Source organism: Myzus persicae, unplaced genomic scaffold (assembly GCF_001856785.1).
Source record: "Myzus persicae strain clone G006 unplaced genomic scaffold, MPER_G0061.0, whole genome shotgun sequence".
Classification (NCBI taxonomy): Eukaryota; Metazoa; Arthropoda; class Insecta; order Hemiptera; family Aphididae; genus Myzus; species Myzus persicae.
Window position 1 is genome coordinate 17516 of NW_019104476.1, and position 26720 is coordinate 44235.

The window sequence follows — 26720 nt, forward strand, 5'->3', positions numbered from 1 at the left end:
AGGTGAAAAACTACCTTTTGTGCGTATGGATCTGTACAAGATATTAATTGGCGAGTTTGATAAGTTTTAATTTTAAGGGTGAATAATATGTGAGAGTGTGCAAATAATTATTTTTATCATCCAATTAAATTAATTAATTATTATTGCTTATATTTTATTTATTTTTTTGATAATATTACGATATAAATTATTATAAAAACACTTTAAAATTGATACAAGATGTACACAGATACATTTCTTACCTACCTTTCTTTCTTTTAAATAAAATAATTTAAACTATTATTTTGTTAAATCTTGACTTAATTTTACCTTGTTGAATTGTGGTTTTACACGAGTCTACTATAATATTTACTATTGGTTCAAGCTTAAGATTTGTTTAATTTTTAATATTTTACTGTATTATGGGTTGCAGATTCTGTAAAATATTTTTTTCCGGAAGAGTCAGTTCCACTTATAAAAGGATGCATTAGCGATTGGTTAAAACAAGCACCTAGACGTAAATAATTTTTAAATAATACATATTTAACCAATGTAATATCATACTAATAATATCAATAGAATATTATTATGTTATTTTTATTTTTTAATTATTATCAAGACTCATTTTTATAATTTTTAAATAATGAATTTTTAATTATGTTTATTACACTAATATTAATAATATATTATTATGCTATTTTTTTTTTTATCATTAACAAGGCGCATAATTTATTATTTTTAAATAATATATTTCTAGTTGGGTGATGAATGTATTAATTTTACAGTGATATGTGTTTTTATATTTATTTATTTATTTTTTTTTTGTGTATTTCTCATCACGGTTTGGTGCAGTACAAGTGCTTTGATTTTCTTTAACAGCAACTTTTCGGGTAGGAAAGTGAGTCTTGTTGGTGCATCTGGGTGGTCAAACTTTAAAATTTCCAATAGTTTTCAAAAACGAAAGGAAAAACAAACAAACTATTAAGGAAAAACTAGAATTTTAACGCAAAACCAGTTTTCGAAGTGTAACTCTAATTAAAAAACCGTATATGCATGAAATTTTCACTGAATGTTTGTGTTATTTTCTATACAACATACAATTTTCAAAATATTTTGTCTCGTGTTGAACTATTTATAGACATACGACATTTTCGATTATTGTTTTTTTTTTAAACTAATGTCGATAAAATAATTTTCACCCCATTAAAAAACGGAAAATATTAATTCAACTTACCGGGTATCATATGAATAACAATATAAAATATCCTAGACTTACTATACCGTCTCCGCTCAGAATTGTTTTTCATATACACTGATATAATATGTATATCATTGAATTCAAATACTAGACCAGTGTTTCTCAACCGGGGTGTCGCGACACACTAGTGTGTGCCCGATTTATACTGTTACAGTGTTACGGCACGGCACGGCACGTACCGCCACAGCGCGATAAAATATTGCATTTCTTGTTTATATGAGGTAATTCACATTGATACGAACGACACTGTACCGTAACGTAATGCTGTAAGCACGGGCCGGACCGACCGATTATCATCCGAAAGAATGTTTTGCCGGTCCATATAGTGCCGGTTCTTGTCGGTATGCTCATTGCCAGTGCAGTGTGAACACTTCAACACAGAACCAGCAAACAACGTAGAAAAGATATTAAAATTTGTTTATTTTTTACTATTTTAATACATTTATTAGAAATTAAATTTAAAAAAAAAATATCGATTTTGTCTAAAACTGGGTTTGCGTTCTCCAGTTGTACACTATTTATTTTTTGTTTTCCCAATAATTAAGAAAGGTTTTGTTCATTTTTTAGTTTCGAAAATATATTTAAGTTGAGGATTGAAGCACTTTTTTCTGATATAAAAAGCGTCATCAGATACAAAAAAAAGCACATTACTGTAAAATAAATACACACTCAGCTTAAAATCTAAGAGGTTGTAATGTAGGCAACAAATGAACAAAAACAAAAGTAATCTTTTAACTTTGTAAATTTATTTAAATATAAGTGATGATTAAAAATCAGGTACCTATAGGCATAGTTAATTCAAATTTAATAAACAAAAAGGTAAAATCATTTTCAAACATTATACAAAGTTATTATATGTAGTAAATAAATTATTGTAGTAATAATTTGAAACTAATTATAAAGAATATTTTGGTTTAATAAAATATATCGAAAATAAAAAACTGTCTTTTTGTCAACTTAAATACTAGCAAACTGAATACATACCCATTTAAAAAAATTAATTGGATAACGGAAAATATGAATTAACAATACTATTTAGGTATAGGTATAACCTTTATACATTTTATTTTAAATATTTACAATTCATTTTTTCACCTTAAATATTTTTACTGGGAATTCATTTTTTTTTAAAGATATTTAGATTTTTTCTTATTATTAAAAATAAATATAACTGTAAAATAAATCAAAATTGTAAGAAAATAATAAAGAAAAGTTAGATGCGTTACCCTGGCACCCCTATGTCATAATTTTCTACAGTAACTTATATCATTACTAGTTAGTAATCAATTCGTAACTATTCGTTACCACAAATTCGGAATTCGTAACTTCATTTTCATCGCGGAAAATCCAATTTTTCCCGGTTGTACTGCGGTAACGTTACACTAGCACCAAAATTCAAGACTCATTCAAAATGATAAATACAATTTAACCATGCAAATTATTTAGTTTATGTAACTGACTCTTAAATACAGCAAATAAGATTATAATATTTAAAAAATAATAATAAATATAATTAACACATAAAAATTGTGAAAATTTTATTAACAATAATTTTTTTTTTAAAATTATTATGGAAATAATTAGTAAAATTGACTCATAAAAATGATAAATTTCCCCAGACATTATTTTTATTTGTATTTTCTAACACATTAGTACATTACATGTAGGATTAGTGTTTCTCAGTCTGACTCAATTTAAAAATTACACTTCTAGCTGGCATGGTAATAATAATACAGTCTACAAGTTGTGTAATCTATGTCCAACCATGTAGTATAATATAATAATTATATAGTGTAGGCGTATAACCCATCAGTATACAATATTAATATCGACATATTGTCCTAATTCATAGTAGTAGGTACAGTCCGTGCACTCATACAGGTATCAGATACTATTATACACGTCTCAATAAATACTATATAGGTATTATATAAAATAGTTTTATAAATGTATGATATTTTTATCATTTGTTCCCGTTTGAAAATCAAAAGTTGAAAGTGGTTTCAATATTCAATTGAAGGGCGAAAAAAATTTAAATATTATACAGTTTTAAAAAATCATTCTTTAAAAAAAGTCAATGCTTCTAGAAATAATGTATGTACCCACTAAAATGGTTCACACTGTATACCTATATATAGTTGCTTAAAATTAATCTAAATATCTCATATTTTTTTAGTTTCTTCGTGTATAGTAAACTAGTAGGTAATAATATACGTAGTTTTAAGTCTTTATGGACAATATTTTTTGAATTAAAGCTGGTTTCCAAGTTATTACTGTAATTCTATAAATGATTAAAAATATAATAAGTAATAATAGGTATTAATAATGATTAGGTGGTAATGACTATAATGAGTCTACAAGCATTTCAAACAATTCAAACGTGTATGGGATAATCAGTATATTGTTATAATTTTCTTTAATTAATGACGTGATTACCCCTATAACATTTCCGTCTATAGTATAGTTATATAATATTTTCTGTGAATATGCAATATAATAACTATTATTACAAATTATTATTTACTAATCAATATATTTAATATTTTGGATTTAAAAAAAAAAAATTTTTTTTTACAAAATTGAATATGTTTTAAATCTATGGTTTAGGAAAAACATTAACTTAATGGGAAAATAAAATTAATTAACTCGTCAGTTACTGAATGACATGGGAAAAAATTGAATACGTCAAATTAGAAGTTACATATATATAAGTAACTATTATATATATATATATATATTATATAAATATTCTATTATATGTAATTTTTGCTTATGTAACTTAATTATTATTTTGTTTATAATAATATAATATGATATATCTCAGATAATAATAACTTATTACACGAGTGTTGTTGTTCAACAATAGATTGCATATTTTAGATTCTGATAAAGAAGCGATGGATATGTATTGGTTTTACAATTGTGTATTTTTATTTTTCAAGTGTGTTTTCTGTAAGTCATTAGCATCCACGTATTACTTTTGAGGAGGGGTAGGGGTCAAAATGAAAATATTATCGTACTAATCGGAAAAAAAAACTATGGATAAAGGGAATAAATTAAGCAACAGTTACAGCAATTATTGAAAATTCAATTTTATTATTTTGATTCATTTTTAGTTTAAAAAAATGTCCATAGATATGGACTTAACATTTTCACCAAATATCAAAATTAGCATATTCTAGAGGAGACAAACAGTGACAGATGTGATATTGAGACTTTCCACGGTGGGCAGCGGCTGGTAGTGGGCATTGGAGAATTCATTCAGATAATAATTAGAATTCTCAGACGGTGTCCTCGCTGCCTTCATGCCACTAGCTAATCTTTTGGGCCTGGAAAGATTGAGGAACAAGGCCCGATTGGGTGTGATGATCCTTGGAGTGCCACAAGCTTTGAAGGCGGCCATAAAAAGTTTTAAAAATGTTTTAAACAAATACATACATAAAGATAAGAACATCAGATTTCAATAGACCTCTAAGAATAAGTGAAAAAACAGAAGAAAAACAAAACTATATCAATAACAAAATATCAGATTATAACTTAAAAATAATTACACAGTATGACTATGGTGAAGTGTTTGAGCTTTCGCAATAAACCAAATAAAATTTAATTTTTTCTCCTACTATATTATCATCGATTTTAGAATCAATGCTATTATTATAATTATTATAACTATTATTATTTTATACTAATATACAAATAATATGTGGACCATACCTACACCTTATACTATTATAATTTTCATTATATATTTGGACTAGATTCAATTAAATAATTGATTGGACTTTTTTTATGTAACACAAAAACAAACAAATTTTAACCACACCAACTTCGTTTAAGTTGTCAGTCCTAAGTCTGAATAAAGTGGGAAGGAAGTTTGTATTCGGTATAATTTTTATTCGTGTGGGAACTTACGTACGCATACCCTTGTGCGATTTTTACCTGCTATATCTCGTGCGGGAACTTACATTCGCCCCTTCAGTCACCCCTCCACACACACACACAAGTTGCTAGGCCAGCGGTCGCGAAGCCCGCGGGCCGTGAAACGTAAGCTCAAAGGAATTGAAGACCGGTGGGCGTGCAAGCCGGGTCGAGAAGCCAGGGCCAGTAACTCAAGCCGTCGCCATAAGCAATGTACCTTGATTGCAAGCCCTCTGAGCCTAGCTCCCTGCAGGCGGACACACATACATACTAATGAAAGTCTGCCAGGTCACTGCCCTATGTATATTGGATGCTACGGTTCATTTAATTTGTTTATTATATGTAACAATCAAGGTTAGGTATCCTAACCTCCTGTCTTGGTAACAAAAAACAATGGAGAACAGGAACAGAGGAGATGCAATGCCAACAGCGGTTACTCTTCCGGTCCTAGACACCAAAAAAAAAGATAGGTATGTGCATAATATGTTATAATATTATAGGTATATGGGTATAATAAAAAAATAATTATGTATTATTGATTTATTTATTTTCGTAAATTAACATGTAAAACAAACAAACAATAAATCTTTGATGTGGACGTTTGTATACATTTTAAAGAAATTATATGTTTATAATAAAACATTTTTCACTTGTAGCTGTATACCTAAAAATTATATGAGTTATTTGCTTATATTTAATTTACATAATTAAAAATACTAAATGTATTAAAACGTTAAATGATACGTTTTGGAAAAGTATTAAAATAAAAATGTGCTCAAATGAAAAATACTTCAATTTTAAACCAAACCAACACCTCAACACATTTTCTATCCAACACCTTAAGATTTAATCTATAGTGAGTAATTTGAATGAATGACAATAATTTTGAATACATGTATATGTATTTATGAACCCATAGATATTGATGTATTATGTATTCTATTAACTAATATAATAATAATAAAAAAAACATTTATGAAGACATAAATATTGAAGTATTATGTATAATAATAAGTATACTATTATATACATTTAGATTTAATACATGCTTTGTACATACTATATATTATCATAGGATTAAATAATGCAATATGAGAATAGTTGGAATACAATAATACATACATAATCTATAAATAATCTATAAATTTTTAGTTCAAAATAAATGTATAAATGATATGTGTCGTTATGCTATAATCAGCGCTTAAGACTATTACAGCATAATATGCTTATTTTTATGGTTTGACGTAGGTATAATATCTATCAGAGTGCTAAGTAATGTATCTCATTTTACAACACGTTCAATTATGAAATTGAAAGTGCTTTTTTGTTTCATTTTTTCAAAGTTTTTTTTTTTTAATGCTTATTTCCATCTTTTTTTGCTTTTTTGCTTTTTTGAATATCTCTCTTTAATTATGTTTTATGATGACACGTACCACTGACAAATATCTAGACATTTTAGTTAATTGCTGGTGTTTTTTTTCCTTTGTATCATATTTAATAGTAATAAATACCGGAATTCTCATTTGCTTGCTTATCTACCAATCAGCCAAATCAAAACATTTTTTTTTCGGGGTAATTAATTTTTTTTTAGAAAATTCCATAAGAAGTATAATAAAGGAATTAAAATATTTTCAAAAATTTAAAAAGACTAACAGCACAACCCCCCTATTCATAGCATGCTATGCCAGCGAACTATTTGAATACATATTACATACTATTAATCTTTAGTTCAGTTAAAAAACTTTCTTTTTCTATTTGAATTTTAAAAAAATGTTAAACTTGGTATGTTCGTGTTTCAAACTAAACTATTTCAAAAGAAATTAGTTTTTTAACTCAATACTCACCATATTATATTAAAAGTGACTGTCAAGTGTTAATAAATAAAAAAAATTATTATTTATTCTAAATCTAAACATTTACCTTAATTATAACTTCAAAGATTTTTAAAATAAGAAAATGAAAGTTACTTTAAATGTGTACAAGCAATACATACATGTGATACATACTTTTTTTATTTATGAAATATGGAAGAAACCCAAGCAACCAGAAGTGCCAAGAGGCCGATTAAAAACGTAATGAACTTCGAAAACAAGCTTACTTCAACTTTACTCTCCAAGAACCTATCACACAACTGATTCTCTAGTAATTTTGCACCACATAAAACTACTGGTACACCAGTACCAGGGTGTGCCGAAGCACCAACAAAGTACAAGTTTTTAAATATGTTACATTTCAAACTAGGTCTGAACCATACAACTTGCAAAAATGTATGAGCTAATCCTAATATAGACCCTTTCCATAAATTGAATTCGTTTTCCCATGTTCTAGGATCGTTCACTATCTCGTGATCTATCAAACTTCTGAAGTTGGATATCTTCAATCTTTTCTCTAATGTGTCGATTACTTTTTCCCTAGCTCTCTCCACAAGTTGATCAAAATCAATATTAGGTACATTCGATATGTGTCCCACTGGTACTAAAACAACGATTGAGTCTTTTCCTTCTGGCGCTGCAGTCGGATCGATGCGGCTAGGTACGTTAACATAAAACGATGGATCGTCGGGCAACATATGATCCTTGAATATTTGGTCAAAACTTTCTTTATATTTTTCAGCCAAAAAAATGTTGTGTATATTCAATTCCGGCACAATTGTATTCATGGACCAATAAAATGATATTGAAGAAGAAGTATGTTCTTTTTTGCCGAGTTTTTCTGCGTATGATGTTTTTGGCAAAAGTTTGTTGTACGCATACGTCAGATCTGCATTACAAATTACAATATCACTATTAACTATATCACCGTTTACCAATTTAATTCCTTTCGCCACTCCTTTGTCATCAACTATTATTTTTTCTACATCAGCATTATAGTTAAATTTTGCTCCATATTGAACAGCAATTTTTTCAAGACATTGTAAAACTTTATTGTAGCCTCCTTTCGGATACCATATCCCTTCTGTTAATTCACTGTATTGCAGTAAACTATATAGAGCTAAGCCATCATATGGTGACATTCTAAAAACATTAAAACAATTTTAGTTTTATTTAAAATATATTATTAATTAGCATTTTTCTATTTACCCCAAGTACATAGTCTGGAATGAAAACGCCTTTCTCATGTAGTCGCTCTTGAAATACTCACACACTTTGTTGTAAACAGTATCAAAAAGATGCAGTTGAATTACGTCGGGTATATGTTTTGGATTGAAAAAATCATACCAATGTTGGAAATCAGTTTGAAGTGCCTTTTTAACGCTCTTTTGATAGTATACATGAGTTTGCTTTAAATAGGTCAAAAAATTGGTTAATGTTGCTTCACCGCCGCCTTCATATTTTTCCAAAGAACGAGATAATTTTGATATATCTGTAGTGAGTTCGAAAGTTTCTCCATCGTGAAAATGTACATTGTAATTAGTAGGACACTTCAATAACTCTATGTGATTTTTAATGTCCTCCCCCAAATCTTCGAAAGTCTCATCAAATATTTTGGGCATAAGATAAAATGATGGACCTTGATCAAATCGATGTCCATTTTGATAAATGAGTGAACATCTTCCACCATTATATGAATTTTTTTCATAAATTTCTACTTGAAATCCTTTTTTGCTAAGTCTAGCAGCTGCTGCTGTACCACCAACTCCAGCCCCGATGATGATAATTTTAATCACCATTTCGTCAATTCCGGATTCCCTATACCATAATAAGCATCAGTATTAATACTTAAAAAAAATGTATATATACAGAGTGATGCATTCTCAGTGCTCATCCTCATTTTCCTCTTTAATAATACATTTATTTAAATTAAAATTTTTAAGTATAACTAAAGATCATGTTTTCAAATTCCTGATACTTTTTGAACTACTAAAGAAATGTCCTGTGGTGATACAAACTTCTATTTTTCAAATGAGAACTTTCCTTTTTTACCGAAAATTATTTAGCTAATGATTTTAATATTTTTGAAAATATTTTTGTATCTAAATCAAAATTCTAATGAGTGGTTATATTTATTTTGAAGAGAACCATCCTTAAAAATTGGTTTAGTAAAATATAATCTATAATATGTAATATTAAATTTAGTATTTATTATTTTTGAACCGTTTTTACAAATCATTTATATTGATAGATCAATAGTAAATACTTGCATTTTCAAAACATGAAAGCCATTTCATCTACTTAACCTATTATCATGAACATAATATCATCCTTAGTATATACAAAATGTTATTGAATTAAAAAACTGCTTTTTCGAATTCTGATTTAGATACATCAATATTTTCAAAAAAATATTTGCTTGATAATTAAAATTGAAAAAGCGGGGTTTTTGTTAAAAAAAACAAAACTATGTATTGTAAACTATTCAAAAATATAGTATTTAAGTGTATATACAAATACTGAAAATCAGAATTTAAATACATGCACAATTTAAGCATAAAAGTAAAGTGAATATGTTTAAAAAAATCTTCTTGGGGCTTGGATATATGTATATACAGATTGCATAGTTAAATGTATATGTTATAAATAGTTACATAACAGAGATGAGATAAGATAGAATTTTCAAATTGTAGTTTTAGTATATAACAGTATATTTAGTTAAAGACTTGTAATTCGGTAAATAGTTTGTTGTCATTAGTATGCATTGTATTACATATAGGTAAAAATTGAGGAAGCTAAGTTCTCCAAAAAGTTATAAGGTTGGTTTCTGCCCCAATGGTCTTTAACTTATTAAGTTCCTAATCCACTCGAGGCGTCTAGGTTTCGATGAAATTACGTAATAATGTTACTTATTAAAAACTATTTTTTAACTAATTATTATTGGAATTACTTCCTAACGAAATAACTGTTGATAGGACGTCACACCCGCATGTGTTGTCTCTGCGGTCTTACACACTTACGACATAGTAAATTTACGTTCACTAAATAGTTTCAATAATCAATAGTGTGCTGTTCGCTTTGATATCAGAGTGAATTGACTTATTAATTTATTATCAAACTTTTAGGTAGGAACATTATTTGTGTTAGGTTAGGTTACGATATTTTAGTTATTAAGTGAATTTTGAGCGTTTTAAAATATTAATACTGTACATACTCATAACTGTGTAAGACAGAGACTACACGTAATGCGGATACGACTTCCTTCTAAGTATTTTGATAATAATATGTGTTATTTAGTTTTAATTATAATTATTATTTATTATACACCCTTAATAGTTTTTTTTTTTTTTGGACACTACACCATACTGTTTGTAACACTTTTCCTAAAAGTTTAGAGTTTTTTAAATCACAAGTTGAATAGTATTAATGATGTTAATAATTAAAAATATTTTTTCCTTAATGGTTTAAAAAATTTTATTAAGCTTTTAAGGAACGTTAATTTGAAGTCATTGTGAAATAAAAAAAAAATCTTAAAGTCACATCATTGAGTAAGTTACTGAAACAAAAGTCCTAATTTGAATTCAATGATAAATCATTTAGCATCGCATTCTAATTTCTGAACGAAGAAGCACTAACATAATATATGTTTTATGATATATTTAATTCGTTATATAAGTAGTTAATAATAATAATTATCACATATTTATTTGCAAAAAATGTCTATGTTGTACATATATAATATAACTTGCATTAAATTAATAAAATAAAAATAAAAGTTAGAGCTTCTAATATTAATTGTAACCTTCTGGTAGGGCACTACAGAATATAGATAATAGGTATGCTACGCCGCCATTTTGCGACTCATTTATCACTGTGAATATGAAGTTGCCCGCGTTTATTTTATCATTGTTGATATTAATAAATGAGTCTCAAATGGCGGCATAGCATACCCATTATACAGTGTGTCCCAAAAAGCAGGGGCCTATTTACCACTCATTACCATGCAAATATTTTTCAATTCTGTTTGCGGGACATTAAACTAGACTAATGGATCGTAAATTTCTATGACTTACAATGTTTTTAACTCATGTATCTTGCGCATGCGCAATAAAACTTACATTTTTTTAAATGGCAACCCGTAATTTGAACATCATATTCGGTGTTCGTCGATTTTTTTCAAGCCATTTTGATGTATCAACTTGTTCCTAAACACAAAATTGACTAAACTAGAGCCAAGCAGAATTTTAAAAATTTAAAAATTCAATTAAGTTAATTTTTTTTTCTAACTGTAAGTACTTATTTTTGTCTTCTAAACACCATGAAACAAACAATCAAAATTATTATTATTAAACCAATTACCTACTTACTATTTATGAATTATTATCTTATTTTATTATTACACATTATGAAATTGTATATGGTCTTAATTGACTGAAACCAAAAGAGAAGAGGAAGAAGTGTATTTTAGTTTCCATCAGAATTATCTATAATTAAGTATCTATTAAAATAATAATGAGCATTGGGGTTGTATCTATTAAAATGTCATTAGTTATTTTTATATTAGGTATTATGGAACTCATTATCAGAGTTATGTGTCATTGCGGTCTTAGTAGTTCGACGTTTTTTGTTCGCTATTGTCAGTACATTTAGGTATTATAAAGTTATAATTTGAATTTTTTTAGGATAAAATATTTATCATGAATAATAGTGAAAGAGTTCAGTTACCATTGATCTACGGAAAATGTAACAGAAACGCACGAGAAGCAACAAGAATGTATAGGTACGCTCAGCAATATCCAGATCGGTATCACCCCAATCGTACTTATGTTCAAAAACTTGAAAAGTCATTGATTGAAGCTGGTTCATTTAATAGAACAATGCGTTCCATAATACCTAATATAAAAATAACTAATGACATTTTAATAGATACAACCCCAATGCTCATTATTATTTTAATAGATACTTAATTATAGATAATTCTGATAGAAACTAAAATACACTTCTTCCTCTTCTCTATTGGTTTCAGTCAATTAAGACCATATACAATTTCATAATGTGTAATAATAAAATAAGATAATAATTCATAAATAGTAAGTAGTTAATTGGTTTAATACTCGTAATAATAATTTTGATTGTTTGTTTCATGGTGTTTAGAAGACAAAAATAAGTACTTACAGTTAGAAAAAAAAATTAACTTAATTGAATTTTTAAATTTTTAAAATTCTGCTTGGCTCTAGTTTAGTCAATTTTGTGTTTAGGAACAAGTTGATACATCAAAATGGCTTGAAAAAAATCGACGAACACCGAATATGATGTTCAAATTACGGGTTGCCATTTAAAAAAATGTAAGTTTTATTGCGCATGCGCAAGATACATGAGTTAAAAACATTGTAAGTCATAGAAATTTACGATCCATTAGTCTAGTTTAATGTCCCGAAAACAAAATTGAAAAATATATACATGGTAATGAGTGGTAAAGTGGCCCCTGCTTTTTGGACACACGGTTTATATAGGGTGATTCAAAATGTATGTTACACCCATTTAATTATATAAATATTCAAAATAGTAAAACATTTGTAGTAAAAAAGTTTTTTTAAGTAGAAACATCTATTATGATTTCATAATTTTATAATTGCTTACAATATTTTAAGGGGGTTTTGGAGGGTCGACTTTAGACCTATATTTTTTTTGAATAACTCTCGAACATTAGAGTTTTGCATTAACTAATGTTGTCTATGCATTAAAATGTATTTAAAAATGTCTTCACATTATATTTGTAAAAAAAGTATAGGTATATATTCCCATATATATATATAGTATAGTATATATTCCAATATGAATTTCTATAATTGACCCCCCCCCCCTCAAAGTATTGTAAACAATTATAAAATTATGAAATCATAATAGATGTTTCTAAATCAAAACACTTTTCTATGATATATTTTTCATTATTTTGAATATTTATATGATAAAATGGCTGTAACATAAATTTTAAATCACCCTGAGTAGAGCCTTACTTAATGTCGATAAGCTAAATGCTTATGGTGGAGGGTTTTACATAGAATTTACATAACACTAAAGACACTATTTAAAAAATAACTATGTGTTTTAAATGTTTTCAATCATAAAAATAAAACAATGGTTTAAAGAATCGTACAGGAATACAGGAATAGATTTTTTGGTCTGAACTGTTTGTTGTAATTAAGAATTAAAATATTCATAATTACAACATTTTTTGATTATTTGATTTTAATGGAGTTTTATTACAAAAGCTGCCATTGCCTTAGATTTGACCCATACAACTAACCTATAATTCATAATTGATTGGACGATAGTGACATGTTTTAATAAGTATTTTTATCTCCATATTAAATATATTTTATTACCTATCATTAAAAATATAAAAATTATTTTAAATCTATTATCCATTGCTATACGTATACCGAGGTATTTAAGCTTATTTACAGATCGTAAAACTATACAGTTTTTATTGGTGGTATATAATATTGTTGGATGGACTATAACGAGTATATTATACATCGGATCAATTTTTTCAGACTTAATGTGGAAATTAATTCTAGTAGATTATTATCAAACCACGGTTTAATTTTATTTATAAAAATATTTGAGTTTAAGAAAATTGAATCAATTTATTTGTCTTAAATTAAAATAGCTGTACCCATCATTAGTATAGTAAATAGTGTAAAAAAAAAAAAAACATCATTGAAAAATTCAATACATTCATCGCTCCGTCCAGAACCTAAAATAACATATTATGTAATTCATCAACGAAAAGTCACGGGCTGTAAATGAAAAGGTTCTATTCACAATATCCAAATTGTTCGGTTAGGTTAGTAACTTGTTTTCAGTGACATATTATATAAATTATATTGATAAATAAATATGCTTTATTATAGTCTGATACATATGTATATGTATTTAAGTATTAGGCATCTACAAACTTAATAAACATTTTTAAAAATGTGCTTATTAAGAAAAAAGTATAGAACCTTATATAGAAGCTTTATATTCTTTCAATTAATTGATTTTATTAACATATTATAAGTCTTTTTCATTAAAACAAATTATAAATTGTCGCAATTAAAATTGATAACATTGTTTTTTGAATCAAACTATAAATAGGTTAAATAAAACTATTAAATAAATACTGTACTATATTACTGTAATTTATATAATTACCATATAATTGACTAATTGTATTATTTATAAAGTATATTAACACTAATCAACATTGAATAACATGACGATAAAACATGTTTGTACTTATACATTAACTTATCAGAATAAAAAGGTTTCATCGAACTATATAACTATAATCATGATTAATTAATTTTTCATGGCATTTTCATTTTGTATGTCTCACTAATTATTGCATGTAAAAAAACCGTTGTTATATCAAAAGACTTACAATAGAAAATTAAAGTAATTAATGCAAACAACGATTTTAGGAAAATGTGGACATAGGATCCTTCAATCCCGAGATCACTAAATTACTTATGCTAATTCCAACACGATGGAAAAATAATTGTCTACTACATAATCATAAAATTTTGTTACTATTGCATTTTTAAACGAAATATATATAGAATCAATATATACATTTTTTCCAAATTTTACATTTCCATCAGTTTGACAATATTTTGAATTTTAATATAGATATCATAACCGATATTATGTTTTTTTTTTACAATTATTTAATAATTTAACATTTATAGGTATATAAACTTTTTCATTGATTAGAATAAATATGAATTTCTAGTTTTTTAAGACAATTATTGTATGAGTTTGTATCATGAATATTTTTAACACCAGTATATTATTCGTCTAAAAAACAATTTAGAAATGTATTCGATTCGAAGATTAAAATGTAAAAAAAGTTTTTCACAATCGTAGGGATATTTAAATTTATTAACTTAAGTACCAACACAAATCAATATCACATCCAATATTAAACATCCAATATTAAATATAAACATGACATCAAAATATGGTTTATCAATAATACAAACACCCTTTTTTGACTTTATAATAACTTTTTTTATAATGGCCGTTAAATGTTAATTGGTTATCGTATTTACTGGTATTTATATTCCTTAAATAATTTTATTATACTACTATTCAATTAATTTTGTTTCTTTTTCTTAATAATTTCTGTATAAATAATTTTATGAAGTTTTTATTTGAATGTTTGTATTCAGGCACGTTATTTACTATTGACTATTGTAAGTTTTTTTTGTAATTAACTTTTGGTGAATAAATATTATTAATATTATTATGATTATGAAATATGTGCAGTAGGAACAAACATACGTATTTTTTACTTGCTAGGTTTCGTATATGAACAATATTCTCCCACAGTTAGTAGGAAGGACGTGACTTGGATTAGGCACTTTATAATTGTAAGAGCTCGGGGTCTAAGGCATGTAGTTATAACTTTTGGGAGGAATAAGTCCTTCAAGCCAATGGGATTCCCCCCAATGGGCCTGGGAAAGGGAAACTAATACTTTTGGGCTATGATTTTATTATAAGATCTGAAAAAACCTTCGGATTCTACAAGTGCATATAAATTACACTCAATGTTGACTAAAATTAACACGCCTGGGGAAGTTAATGATGATTTTTTTATTTAATTAAGTTAAGTTGATATAGATATTATTTTAAAAAAGTTTAAAGTAAATAGTTATTTTAATTTTTTTTTAAATATATATAAAATGCCAGTAGTATGGTTTAAAATGATAGAAAGTAAACGTTTACCTATGTATGTTTTTTTATTCTTATTTATCACTTTATATAATATGTTTTATGTTTAAATAAAATGGTGTTAAAAAAGTATAATATACGCTGCAATTTGCTGGTTAAGGTTAAAAATTATTCAACTTACAAATAAAAATCTATTTTATCATATATAACGAATAAGTATACATAGTTGTTCTAAAAATATAGGTAATGTTATTTTTTTGTTAGGGGACCCTTGTATATGTTATCTCCGTATTGACCAATTATAAAGGCAAATTTAAAGGAAGATTAGATACTATCTAGAATATTATGACTGTTTTTATTGATATTTAAATTTTGAAGCAAGTTATGATAATTTTATTATTTTCAAAAACATTGAAGTTTTAAAATACTTATAATTTGCTGGTCAAATACCATTAAAAGCCTGCACAGAGCTCTTGATTAAAATCTTACATAAACATTTTTATAGTATTCACTATAATTTCAAAAATAATAAAGCAAAATGAATTAATTTGATGGTAAAATGTTTTATCTTGTTTTAAGACGAACCAACACATATACAGGTGTGGTGTCCCCTTTTTTCGGTAAATATTAATCTTGATCGGGGAATTTATATAATATATAAGTACTTATAAGTATTAAGTGAAAATATTGAATTCATAAATATTTACAGATATAAAAACATAATTCTGTAATAATACCAATTGATGAAATGTCGAGAATATTATGTTTCATGTTTAAATAAAATGGTTTAACATAAGGATAATATATATATATATATAGAATCTTATATTCGGCAAAAATTCAAAAATGTTTCAACTTCAAATTAAAATCTTATATTTTTTTTCATATTTAACAAGATACACAGTCTATTATTCTAAAAATAAAAGTAAATTATAGCAAAGTCCAGTAATGTTAAGAATGTAAGAAAAAAAAAATACTTCAAGTAGGTAGGTAAAATTATAAATTTGGGGATGTCAAAATGTATTTAGTTCTTAAGTTGTACCTTTTTATAGCTTGATGAGTCCGTAGTCTTATTGAAAATTCGTACTGAGTTTTTCGAGTCAACGAGAGTATTGTAGTTCCGCTGCTAAAACTTTTAATATTTGGAATCGTCGATCGACTATTCAATTGGTAACAGATGCATTATTGTATAAATACGTAATTTTTACAATAATAATTAATAACTATGGAAATGGTGGGGATATCACATACAATTTTATCTTTGATTATAAATGACTAAAGTGCGTAATATAGACAATAATTTTATCACAGAAAAATGAATACACTAATCCCAATTTAATGAGGGAAAAAAATAAAAATGTGATTTGTAGGTATCTAAGCGAAAATAATAAAATAAATAATAATAACCAAAAATATTTGTGGTGTAATCCAGCTTTCTTCCTATGAGTTATTTAAGGGTAAATAAACGGGGAGGGGGGTAGGTAAATTTTGTCCACCATAATTTGTGTATATTTTGAAAGCAGTAAGTTAAGTCCAGGGTATAAAAAAATAGTATAGGTCCAATGAGCGGCTATAAAGCTCACTGTTCGGTCCGCGAGCGCATAATATAGCCGTATACCTATCTCTCAGACATCAATTAATTCTATAGGCTCCGATAGATAAAACATAATACAAGTGGTCTCAATACACTACAGGCACATATATTTTATACAATTCATATCAAGACATATTATTTGTATTGTATTTATAGCATTATTTATAATTTGTACCATATATTTATGTAGTACATAATATTATTAAAACACATAGGTATATTTTAATTTATATCATAATTAAAAAATTGACTTCTGAAAAATGGAATGAACGTACTAACATTTAATCTGGGACTCAATTTACCTACTACCCTTAGTTCCGGAATTCAATTTAGGAATCCTGAAATGAACTGGGACGCATTCAGACTACTTGAAAAATATGATCAAATGATACTTTATTCAGGGCACACTCGGGCCAGTAATAAGGGTCATTTCGGGACTCGCCCGGAAAACTCCCATAAATTTAAACGATGAACTATTTACCCGATGGCTGATGAGACGATGATCTATATCATGACTCACGGGTGCTAAATTGAAATATTTTAGAAAAAAAAATTCACCGATACAAATCCCAACACTTTTTACATTGATAATAATAATACTGCACCTCTCTGGATTTTCAAAAAATTAATACAATTTTTAAAAAATTAAGTGGTACCAAAAAAAAATATTTAATTGTACATAATAATTATGGTAGGTACTAAAGGACTAGAATCTATAAAGCTTTTCTATTAGAAAAATTGCTTAATGCTTATGTTATATTTTACAATGCGGACCAGCCATATGTAATTTTGCTTCTTCGTTTACACACATGGTTGATTAAATGATGACTTGAAAGGTTTTTTTTTGAAGTGAAACTTTTTTAGATGCGTTAGAGTAAAATGGATTTATGGGCTCAGCCATTGCAATCAAAAAGCGTTACGCTGAACTAGAGTATTATTATTTGGACGAAAAATGGTGCCCATGATCAGTGATGATAACCAATCAATAGAAAACGTTCGGCTGGTTAACCGTTCTCTTATTATCTAGTTTAATTATAGGCCATAGGCGTGTTTACCGGTGTAGCAGCTATACCTATAGGCTTTAAAATATGCATCTACCACATTTTTTTTACCAGTTGATTGGTTTGAATGCCTGCAAGTTATAACCGCTTAATCCCAGTCGGGGAAATTCATTATTTATTATGAGTAGATACAATTTATCTGGACCAGTAAATAATTCTATGATTTAATATTAAACAACTAATCAAGTCTGATAGACGATAGTTACAGTGACTTGGTGATTCCAAAAGCAATGAATAAATATATAAGAGGGTGTGTTTACATTTTTCATTGTTAAAAAATAAATTATTATACTATCGTAGCCAACATAGTGATAATAACGCAGGTCTGTGTATAATACATACAATAATTTGGACTGTTCAAAATTTATTCGTCCGATTGTTACAAAATGCACTGCTTAATTTTGTATGCTGCATCTGCAATTAAAGTCTACTTAAAGTCGCGCTATCTGCAGGTCATCTGGTCGTCTGTTTAGAGGCGAAGGTTTCTATGGCAATAAATAATTATTAATTTGTCTTATCAGCTTATCTTTACATGTAACATTAATTTTTATATTTCCACTATCAACTTAATATTTGACCGTGATGAACCTTCTTCACACAGAGGGTAAAGAATTTTCACTTCAACCGTGTGGGCTTGCACCACGTACAATTTTTTTTTTTACAATTAGTAATCACGTGTTAATAGGTGATAAACTTCCTTGACCCAATCGTACTTTCGCGATGAATGTACCCATTCTGACCGTTTTCAGTTGTTATTCTCATTATTCTACAACGGGATGGTGTGGAACACGCAATCCGGTTTGGCTTAGTTTACGTGGGCGTTAAGGCGACTGTTTTATAATACTATCACTGTTTTATGCTATAATAAAGTACAAAGTACAAATGATAATTTCTTTGGACAATGATTCACACTCTTATATAATAACTAATAAGTTATAATAATACTAACGGACTTAATGGTGCTTAATATGCAATAACTTCAAGCCAGTTTAAGTTAAAGTGTTTTAACATTCGCATTCATCCGATAAGCTTACGAGTTGTCATGTAGGATGAGGCTACTATAATATTATCATTATCGGATTTTCTAATATTAACTCAGTAGCCGTAGAAAAAAAAACATTTCTATAATATTTCTACGTATTTAACTTAAATAATTTTAGCACTATTTAGAAATACTATGCACGGCGGTGCAACCCTCTGATAAAATTTCTGGCGGTGATGCCTATGCATACTACATAGTTTTTTTCAATTAGTGTTCATTAGAAATTGGATAACCAATCAATTCAGAAGTTTTTAATATATTTGAACAATTTAAATCAGAACATATTATGTGCATTATTCATTTTGAAGAATTTAAAAAAAAGTTATGCTAGTGGATGTATTAGATTAAAAACAGATAGCCGTACCTATTATACTTAGGTACAATTAGTCATTGGTAATATTATACTTGAACACTAGAAGAATTTTTCAATATATTAAATGATACTATATTTTACTAAAAGGTATAAAATATGCATTTTTCATTTAAGTTTATTTGCCTATTTTATATCAACCTATTTAATACATTAGTATAAATAAGTTTCAATAGAAATAAATAATTTTTTTTTTGTATTGCAGTGATTATTAATTTTTGTATATCCATATGGCTGCATACGAATTACTGCCCTAAATATACGAAAATGTACATCGCAAATTGTAATATACGAGTTGCGTCCGCGGTTTTTGCACAACACGTCCGAGTATATTATGTTATTATCCATCTATATCTAATTTAATTAGTTGTTTCAGATGCATTCTAGACATAATTGAGGAATATAACAATGATGATAATTGTAATTCTTTTTCTTTTTTTTTTGCAGATCGTACAAAAATGTGGTCAATTGTATATTTTATTGAGGAAAATACTGTTGAATGTATCCCGAACTTATGGTTCAAAAATAACGTATGTACCTACATGACTGAATAGTACAAATAAAATGATAACTCGTTGAACGACGCACTTCTCCAAATCAAATTGATTCTAACTTCTATAGACCATTGAAAAAAAAACACATTTTATTATCATTCTTTAGTTATTATAAAATGTAATGTAATACATTTTAAATATTAAATATGGTATAATTATAATTTATAAGCGATGCAAAAGCTACAGCTGTTCAGAATTAAAATCAAATTTTTACAAATTTTTCAAAGAACTAAAACATAATAACTTAATACCTTATCGTAGAATCATTTTCACTTCTTCCTGGATCAAAAATAATATTATAAGTAATAATTTAAAAAAAATAATATGATTACTTATTATTATTAACACAATTATATTTTATTAAGTTGTAAGCAATATTACTTTAAATTTTGATGGAAACAATATTGATAATATTTTATAACAATTACTAATTAGTGAACTTAAGTCTAATATTTATACATAGATACCTATACAGGTAATTATATATTATTATCTTTTTTTTAATAGGTATTGAAAAAAATCTCTTTTTAAATGAAACGCAAGTGCCAGCAATTCGCTAGCTTATTAATATACAAAAAACATGTAGTCCTTTTTCAAAAGTTATGGACTATACCGCTTGTAAAATTACAAACAACCAAAAGCCCTAACATTCAGTGTAAAAATAAATTATTTTTATTTGGAACCAATATTATTCAAAAACATTGAAGAATCTGTGCATCATGATAATAGTTAAATTTTGCTTCAATAATCAATGAATAAAATGCAATGTTAATTTGTAAACTATTTTTATTTTCATATTGGAAATTACTAAAAAAACAATGTGTTAACATGCCATACGGTTCAATTAGAAAATGATAAGACATCTTCTGGAGGTATGTATTATTTTCAAATTGCATGTTCTTTTAAATATATTTATATCATTTTTCATAAATATATATATAAATAATGTGTACAATACCTAAGTATGATATTTAAGAAATTCTTGAAATATTTTATTGTTTGAAAAATAAAACACGTCTAATTATGAGTTATGACCGAAGAAATACAAAACAGCTTAAATATTTAGAAACGTTTCAAGTCTGTAAATAGTTATTCATTTTTGAATTTCAACAAAAAGAAAATTGATTTTCTCAAAAACTTTTGCCAATTTTTCGTAATTTAGTTTATTCAATTAACCTAACCCCGATTATTAATATGGGTACTTCGACATTTTTTACTTTTGATCATCAAAGTACTAATTACATTACAATCTAATTTAACCTATTCCCCCTTATACTTTGTATCCATAATATTTATAATACACCTTAATTATGCAACTGATCAATGTGCGAATTAATAATTAGTATTATATACCTATAAATAGTACCAATTTGTTTATCAATATTGTTAAAAATCATTTTCATCTCTATTAAATATTATTTGAATGTTTCAATTATCCTACATAGTTATATAGTATAAATTGTATAATACTTAGTTAGCATTAATATCTAATATTTTAAATTTATAAATTTAATTTAATACAATCGTTAATCACTGATAGTATGATAAACAATTATTACCTATAGTAACCTATTCGGCCATTGTTTTTATGTTAATTTGTTTTTACTTTTTTTAATAGGTAAGTGCACTGATTAAAAACATACATTCTAAAAATATAAAGTGAGTACATTTTTTTAATTAGTAAATTTAAATTTAAAATTATATAATAAAAAACCTATATAATTTTGTATTATATTACACATAAAAAATAGAAATTAGACATAGAAATCTTAGTGTTGATTTAACTTTTAGAAATACTGTTGATAATGATGTTGTTAAATTACACAGATTTGGTATTTGAATTAACACCAAGAAGAGTATATTCAAACCATATTCATTGATAATAATTAGTATTAAAATAACAATATAATTGAATATAATATGTATAGTATATATTATATATTATTATTATTATTTCGACTTATTAATATAGTTAATTCAAATATATTAGTAGTATTACTAAAATAGTCCTTCTTTTTTTTTATCTCTCTGCAATATAGGCCATTCGGTGGTTATTTTTTTTATCTGTGGGAGAGTGTACGGTTGCCGGTTGGTTATATGTGGCGAGTATTTGTCACTAGAACCCGGGTGGTCATTCATCCGAAAACTAGTGACACCGGCTGATGCTTGACTTCAGAACACGTTTTTGTGACTGAAGTCAACCACCATGCCACATCAGCCATCAGGTCGCTATAAAACAATCATATCTTGAAAATAACAAGAAATGTTATTATCCCAGCAATATTTATAGTTTGTTCATTTTAACCGTGGTTTTTGTTTTTTGGCAACACTTTGCAGTTATTTCAACTTGAATAGTGTTGTTTTAATCAGTAGCTGACCAGCGCATAGAGGTCCATAAATCATAATCAAAATTTAGCCTGACAAAATTATTTTACTGACAATATTTTTTCGTAATGTCGTTTAGTTTAAATTAAAATTATTTTAAAGTTTTAACCATGGTTGATAAATAAATATGATGAAAATGTACTAAAATGAAACAAATTCATTTTCATTACTATAATTATTGTAATTAATGTGTTATTTTATAATTACTTTTTGTATTAAATTTAATAATAAATTATTTTATTCGGAATCATCGTCTTCGTCACTGTCACTGTCAAGTCACTATTTTTGTTCACCTTAACTAATTTAGTAGTGCCCTAATATCTTCGTAAAATGTGACAAGTATAACAGCTGTTAAACCACCAAACATTTTAGAGAAATAACTGTTATGATCGTCACGTACGCAACTCGACTGAAATAAAAATTATGTGTTTGTTCACCTAAATATGTATTTTCGACCACCGTGCTGCTCGGTTTTAGAGCTAAATGTTCTGACGAACAACAGAATATTTCTAATTAATTTCTAACAGCGTATAATCCCCCCCTCCCTCCCTTCTTCCATATTTTCGTAGTAAAATCTTTATGTTTGTTGCCTTCATAAATACATCATAATGTATTAACAATAAGTACCTACATTATTAAATTTTTTTAAGAAGGGGCAACTGCCCACCCTCAGTGGTGGTCAAATCATTTTGTTATGGAGAGGAAATACTTTTGCACTATTTAATTATTAAAAATATAATTTTCGTTTAAACCTAACACCATTTTTTTAAATTATGGCAATTACAAACTATATGCATAAAAGTATTAATAATATATTTATGAAGTTATTGAATCGATCGATATTATTTTATTTATTTTTTGCTAGTTCGTCTAATACTTTGTTTGCAGTTATATTTATAACCCCGCGATTAACAGCCATAGTCGCCAAGTATTTGACACGATTATAGAATAATATAATTACATAATATTTATATATACTTATTATAAGCAATAATTTTAAATTTTAAACATACTTTTTAATTTAATTTTATAAGAAATGAACAAAACCTAAAATGCTAGAATTTCAAATGCAAGGTGTGTCTTATATGTTTCAATATTTGAACTGTTAAGGTTACAAACACTATCAATTTTTCATCAGAACGACTTTAGACCTTAGTGACTGATAAAAATTACATGTTTCTAATAGTTCAATTTAAAAATATAAAGATTTTTGATTTGGTAAAAGTATACTTTGCATTAATATTTTCAACACTTTTTACAATTATAAAAAACGAAATTATTTTCTTCCAGCTTAAAGCACATAAAACAGGCAGCACATTTACTCTACCTTAGTATTTCTTAAACATACACACTTGTATGAAACAGTGTTTAAGAATATAGTCATTGAGGTAGACATATTCTGTAAAAATTGAATATAAGTAGTTGATAATTTATGTTTTCATAAAAATAAAAATTAGAAAAAAATGTAATACATTATATAATATACATACATGATAAACATTTTTATAAATATTGAAAAAAATGTCTGTTCATTGGTCATTCGGTCAGGAAGAGGAGGGGCTACGATATTTCAATGGGAGTAACCGAATAGGTTCTCATTTTGCCGAATTGGTCCCCGTTTGTGTTCCAGTCAAATAGTCCCAATTTTAATTTTTAAGCATATTTGTTTGCAATAGTAAATCATGTTATGTACTTATGTATAATTGGTACAAAAAAAAAAAAATTAGATAACTTAAAGTATAAATGTACTCGTGGTTAGGGTATCCTACACTACTCTGTATCAGTGGTTCTCAACCTTTTTTGGTTCATGGCATACTATTATACAATATACCTACATCACAAGTTTTTACGGCACACTCACGCACTTGACAACCACAACAACTTCGACAATTTTGTCAGAGGCATTATAGTTATCGCCATGCGCCTAACATGACGTATCGTCTTACTTATATTATTTATCTTTATATTATGTTGTTGCTGAATTTAAAAAAAAAATGTTATGAAATAAAACTAGTTTTCGAAAAAATCGAACTCTAAAAAAAATGATCATATACCTGAAATTTTCACTGAATGTTTGTGTTTTATATACACCATACAATTTTCAAAATGTTTTGACTTGTATTGAACTATTGACAGGCGTATACAATTTTAAATTATTAATTTTTTTTTTTAAACTAGAGAAAAAAAATTTTTTTACTTAATCAAAAAACTAGAAAATGTAACATAGGGTTCCTCGTAAGTTATTGTAAATGGAATTAAAAACCGATTTGAGATTAAATCCACAATAATTTTTTATGAGCGTTTGAATTCTAAATTCAAACAACATTCTAAATGTAGACAAAAGTCACCTATAAAATTTATATTTTTGCAATTATTATAGTTTGCTACTTAATATTAATCTAATTTGTATTTTATTGTTGAAGTTGAGTTCGATATCATGGGATCTAACGATTCACCTGATTTTTTTGCACTTAAGGATGATGTCTTACATTATTTAAACCCTATGAGTGAAAATAACTGTGAACGATTATCACAAAATACTGAACATCATCAATTCACTCAAATGAATGAAGACATTCATCTTAACCATCAGACGAAAACTCCAAGTAAATGCCATCATTAATAGAAATGTACTTGAAATATAACTGCGTTTAACTTGCATTATATTATAGATATTTGTATTAATCCTGTAAGAGAAAAAGACTGTGAAAGTTTATCACAAAACACTGAATATCATCAATTAACTCATCATCAAAACCAACAGATTCTTTCAGGTAAACACTACAGTTTATGTTGTAGTTTTAATACTAATTTTGTGTAACATTATTAATTTTTAGCGACTGATAATGAATTCATTGACAATGACAATGTGAATATGGGAAAAATGTTAATGTTTATTGGACATGCGGTTAAAGATGGTAAAATATAATATTTATCTATACTGTGTTTTTTTTATGAATTTCTCAGCTTGTATTTCTTCTTGTTTAGTGGCTAATGAAATTGCTGAAATAAAAAAAAGTATCAAAGAAATTAAACTTGATAATGTCAAAAACCAAGAATTACTTATATTGCTAACTGATCGTACCAAATATAATGCTACTAAATCAGAGGAAAAGGTTCATTTGTTTGGATCGAATTTAAAAGTTCCAGTTTCAAACCTCGATGATCTGCATAAATTGGAGTCCAATGAGGAGCAAAAAAAAATTTTAGTATGTTTTAATTACCTACTTTATTTATTTCTTACAAGAACTTTATAATCTTATTTAGTTACTATTTAGGCACAGTTATTAATACGCAATGGGAAATGTTTTGGTATCAGGCGTACCACTTATGAAATGATGAGGATACTGATGGATAATAGAGTGGCCGAAAGTCTAAACATGGATGGTAGGAGAGGTGAAAAACTACCTTTTGTGCGTATGGATCTGTACAAGATATTAATTGGCGAGTTTGATAAGTTTTAATTTTAAGGGTGAATAATATGTGAGAGTGTGCAAATAATTATTTTTATCATCCAATTAAATTAATTAATTATTATTGCTTATATTTTATTTATTTTTTTGATAATATTACGATATAAATTATTATAAAAACACTTTAAAATTGATAAAAGATGTACACAGATACATTTCTTACCTACCTTTCTTTCTTTTAAATAAAATAATTTAAACTATTATTTTGTTAAATCTTGACTTAATTTTACCTTGTTGAATTGTGGTTTTACACGAGTCTACTATAATATTTACTATTGGTTCAAGCTTAAGATTTGTTTAATTTTTAATATTTTACTGTATTATGGGTTGCAGATTCTGTAAAATATTTTTTTCCGGAAGAGTCAGTTCCACTTATAAAAGGATGCATTAGCGATTGGTTAAAACAAGCACCTAGACGTAAATAATTTTTAAATAATACATATTTAAATAATGTTATTTACTAATATCAAAAGAATATTATTATGTTATTTTTT

General features: G+C 26.8%; 2 protein-coding genes across 6 annotated transcripts; one reads left to right on the forward strand and one right to left on the reverse strand.

Moving 5' to 3' along the window:
- The first annotated feature begins 5069 nt into the window (after positions 1–5069).
- On the forward strand, positions 5070–26720 carry LOC111042418. Of its 5 annotated transcripts, none has more exons than XM_022327012.1 (9): positions 5070–5625; positions 20262–20344; positions 21217–21240; positions 25230–25359; positions 25426–25527; positions 25591–25671; positions 25742–25962; positions 26032–26197; positions 26560–26720. In XM_022327012.1, exons 2-9 carry the CDS (start codon positions 20273–20275, stop codon positions 26649–26651), a joined length of 888 nt encoding a protein of 295 aa, XP_022182704.1. In that variant the 5' UTR covers positions 5070–5625; positions 20262–20272; the 3' UTR covers positions 26652–26720. The 5 variants fall into 5 exon arrangements, with proteins under 5 accessions (XP_022182704.1, XP_022182706.1, XP_022182703.1 ...); XM_022327011.1 differs by lacking the exon at positions 5070–5625 and adding an exon at positions 20039–20150 and having other exon boundaries at positions 26560–26665; XM_022327013.1 differs by lacking the exon at positions 5070–5625 and adding an exon at positions 20134–20150 and having other exon boundaries at positions 20876–21240; positions 26560–26665.
- On the reverse strand, positions 7167–8832 carry LOC111042419 (phytoene desaturase-like). Its single transcript, XM_022327015.1, has 2 exons — positions 8236–8832; positions 7167–8169 (listed from the first exon to the last, which is right to left on the reverse strand). Exons 1-2 carry the CDS (start codon positions 8823–8825, stop codon positions 7167–7169), a joined length of 1593 nt encoding a protein of 530 aa, XP_022182707.1. The 5' UTR covers positions 8826–8832.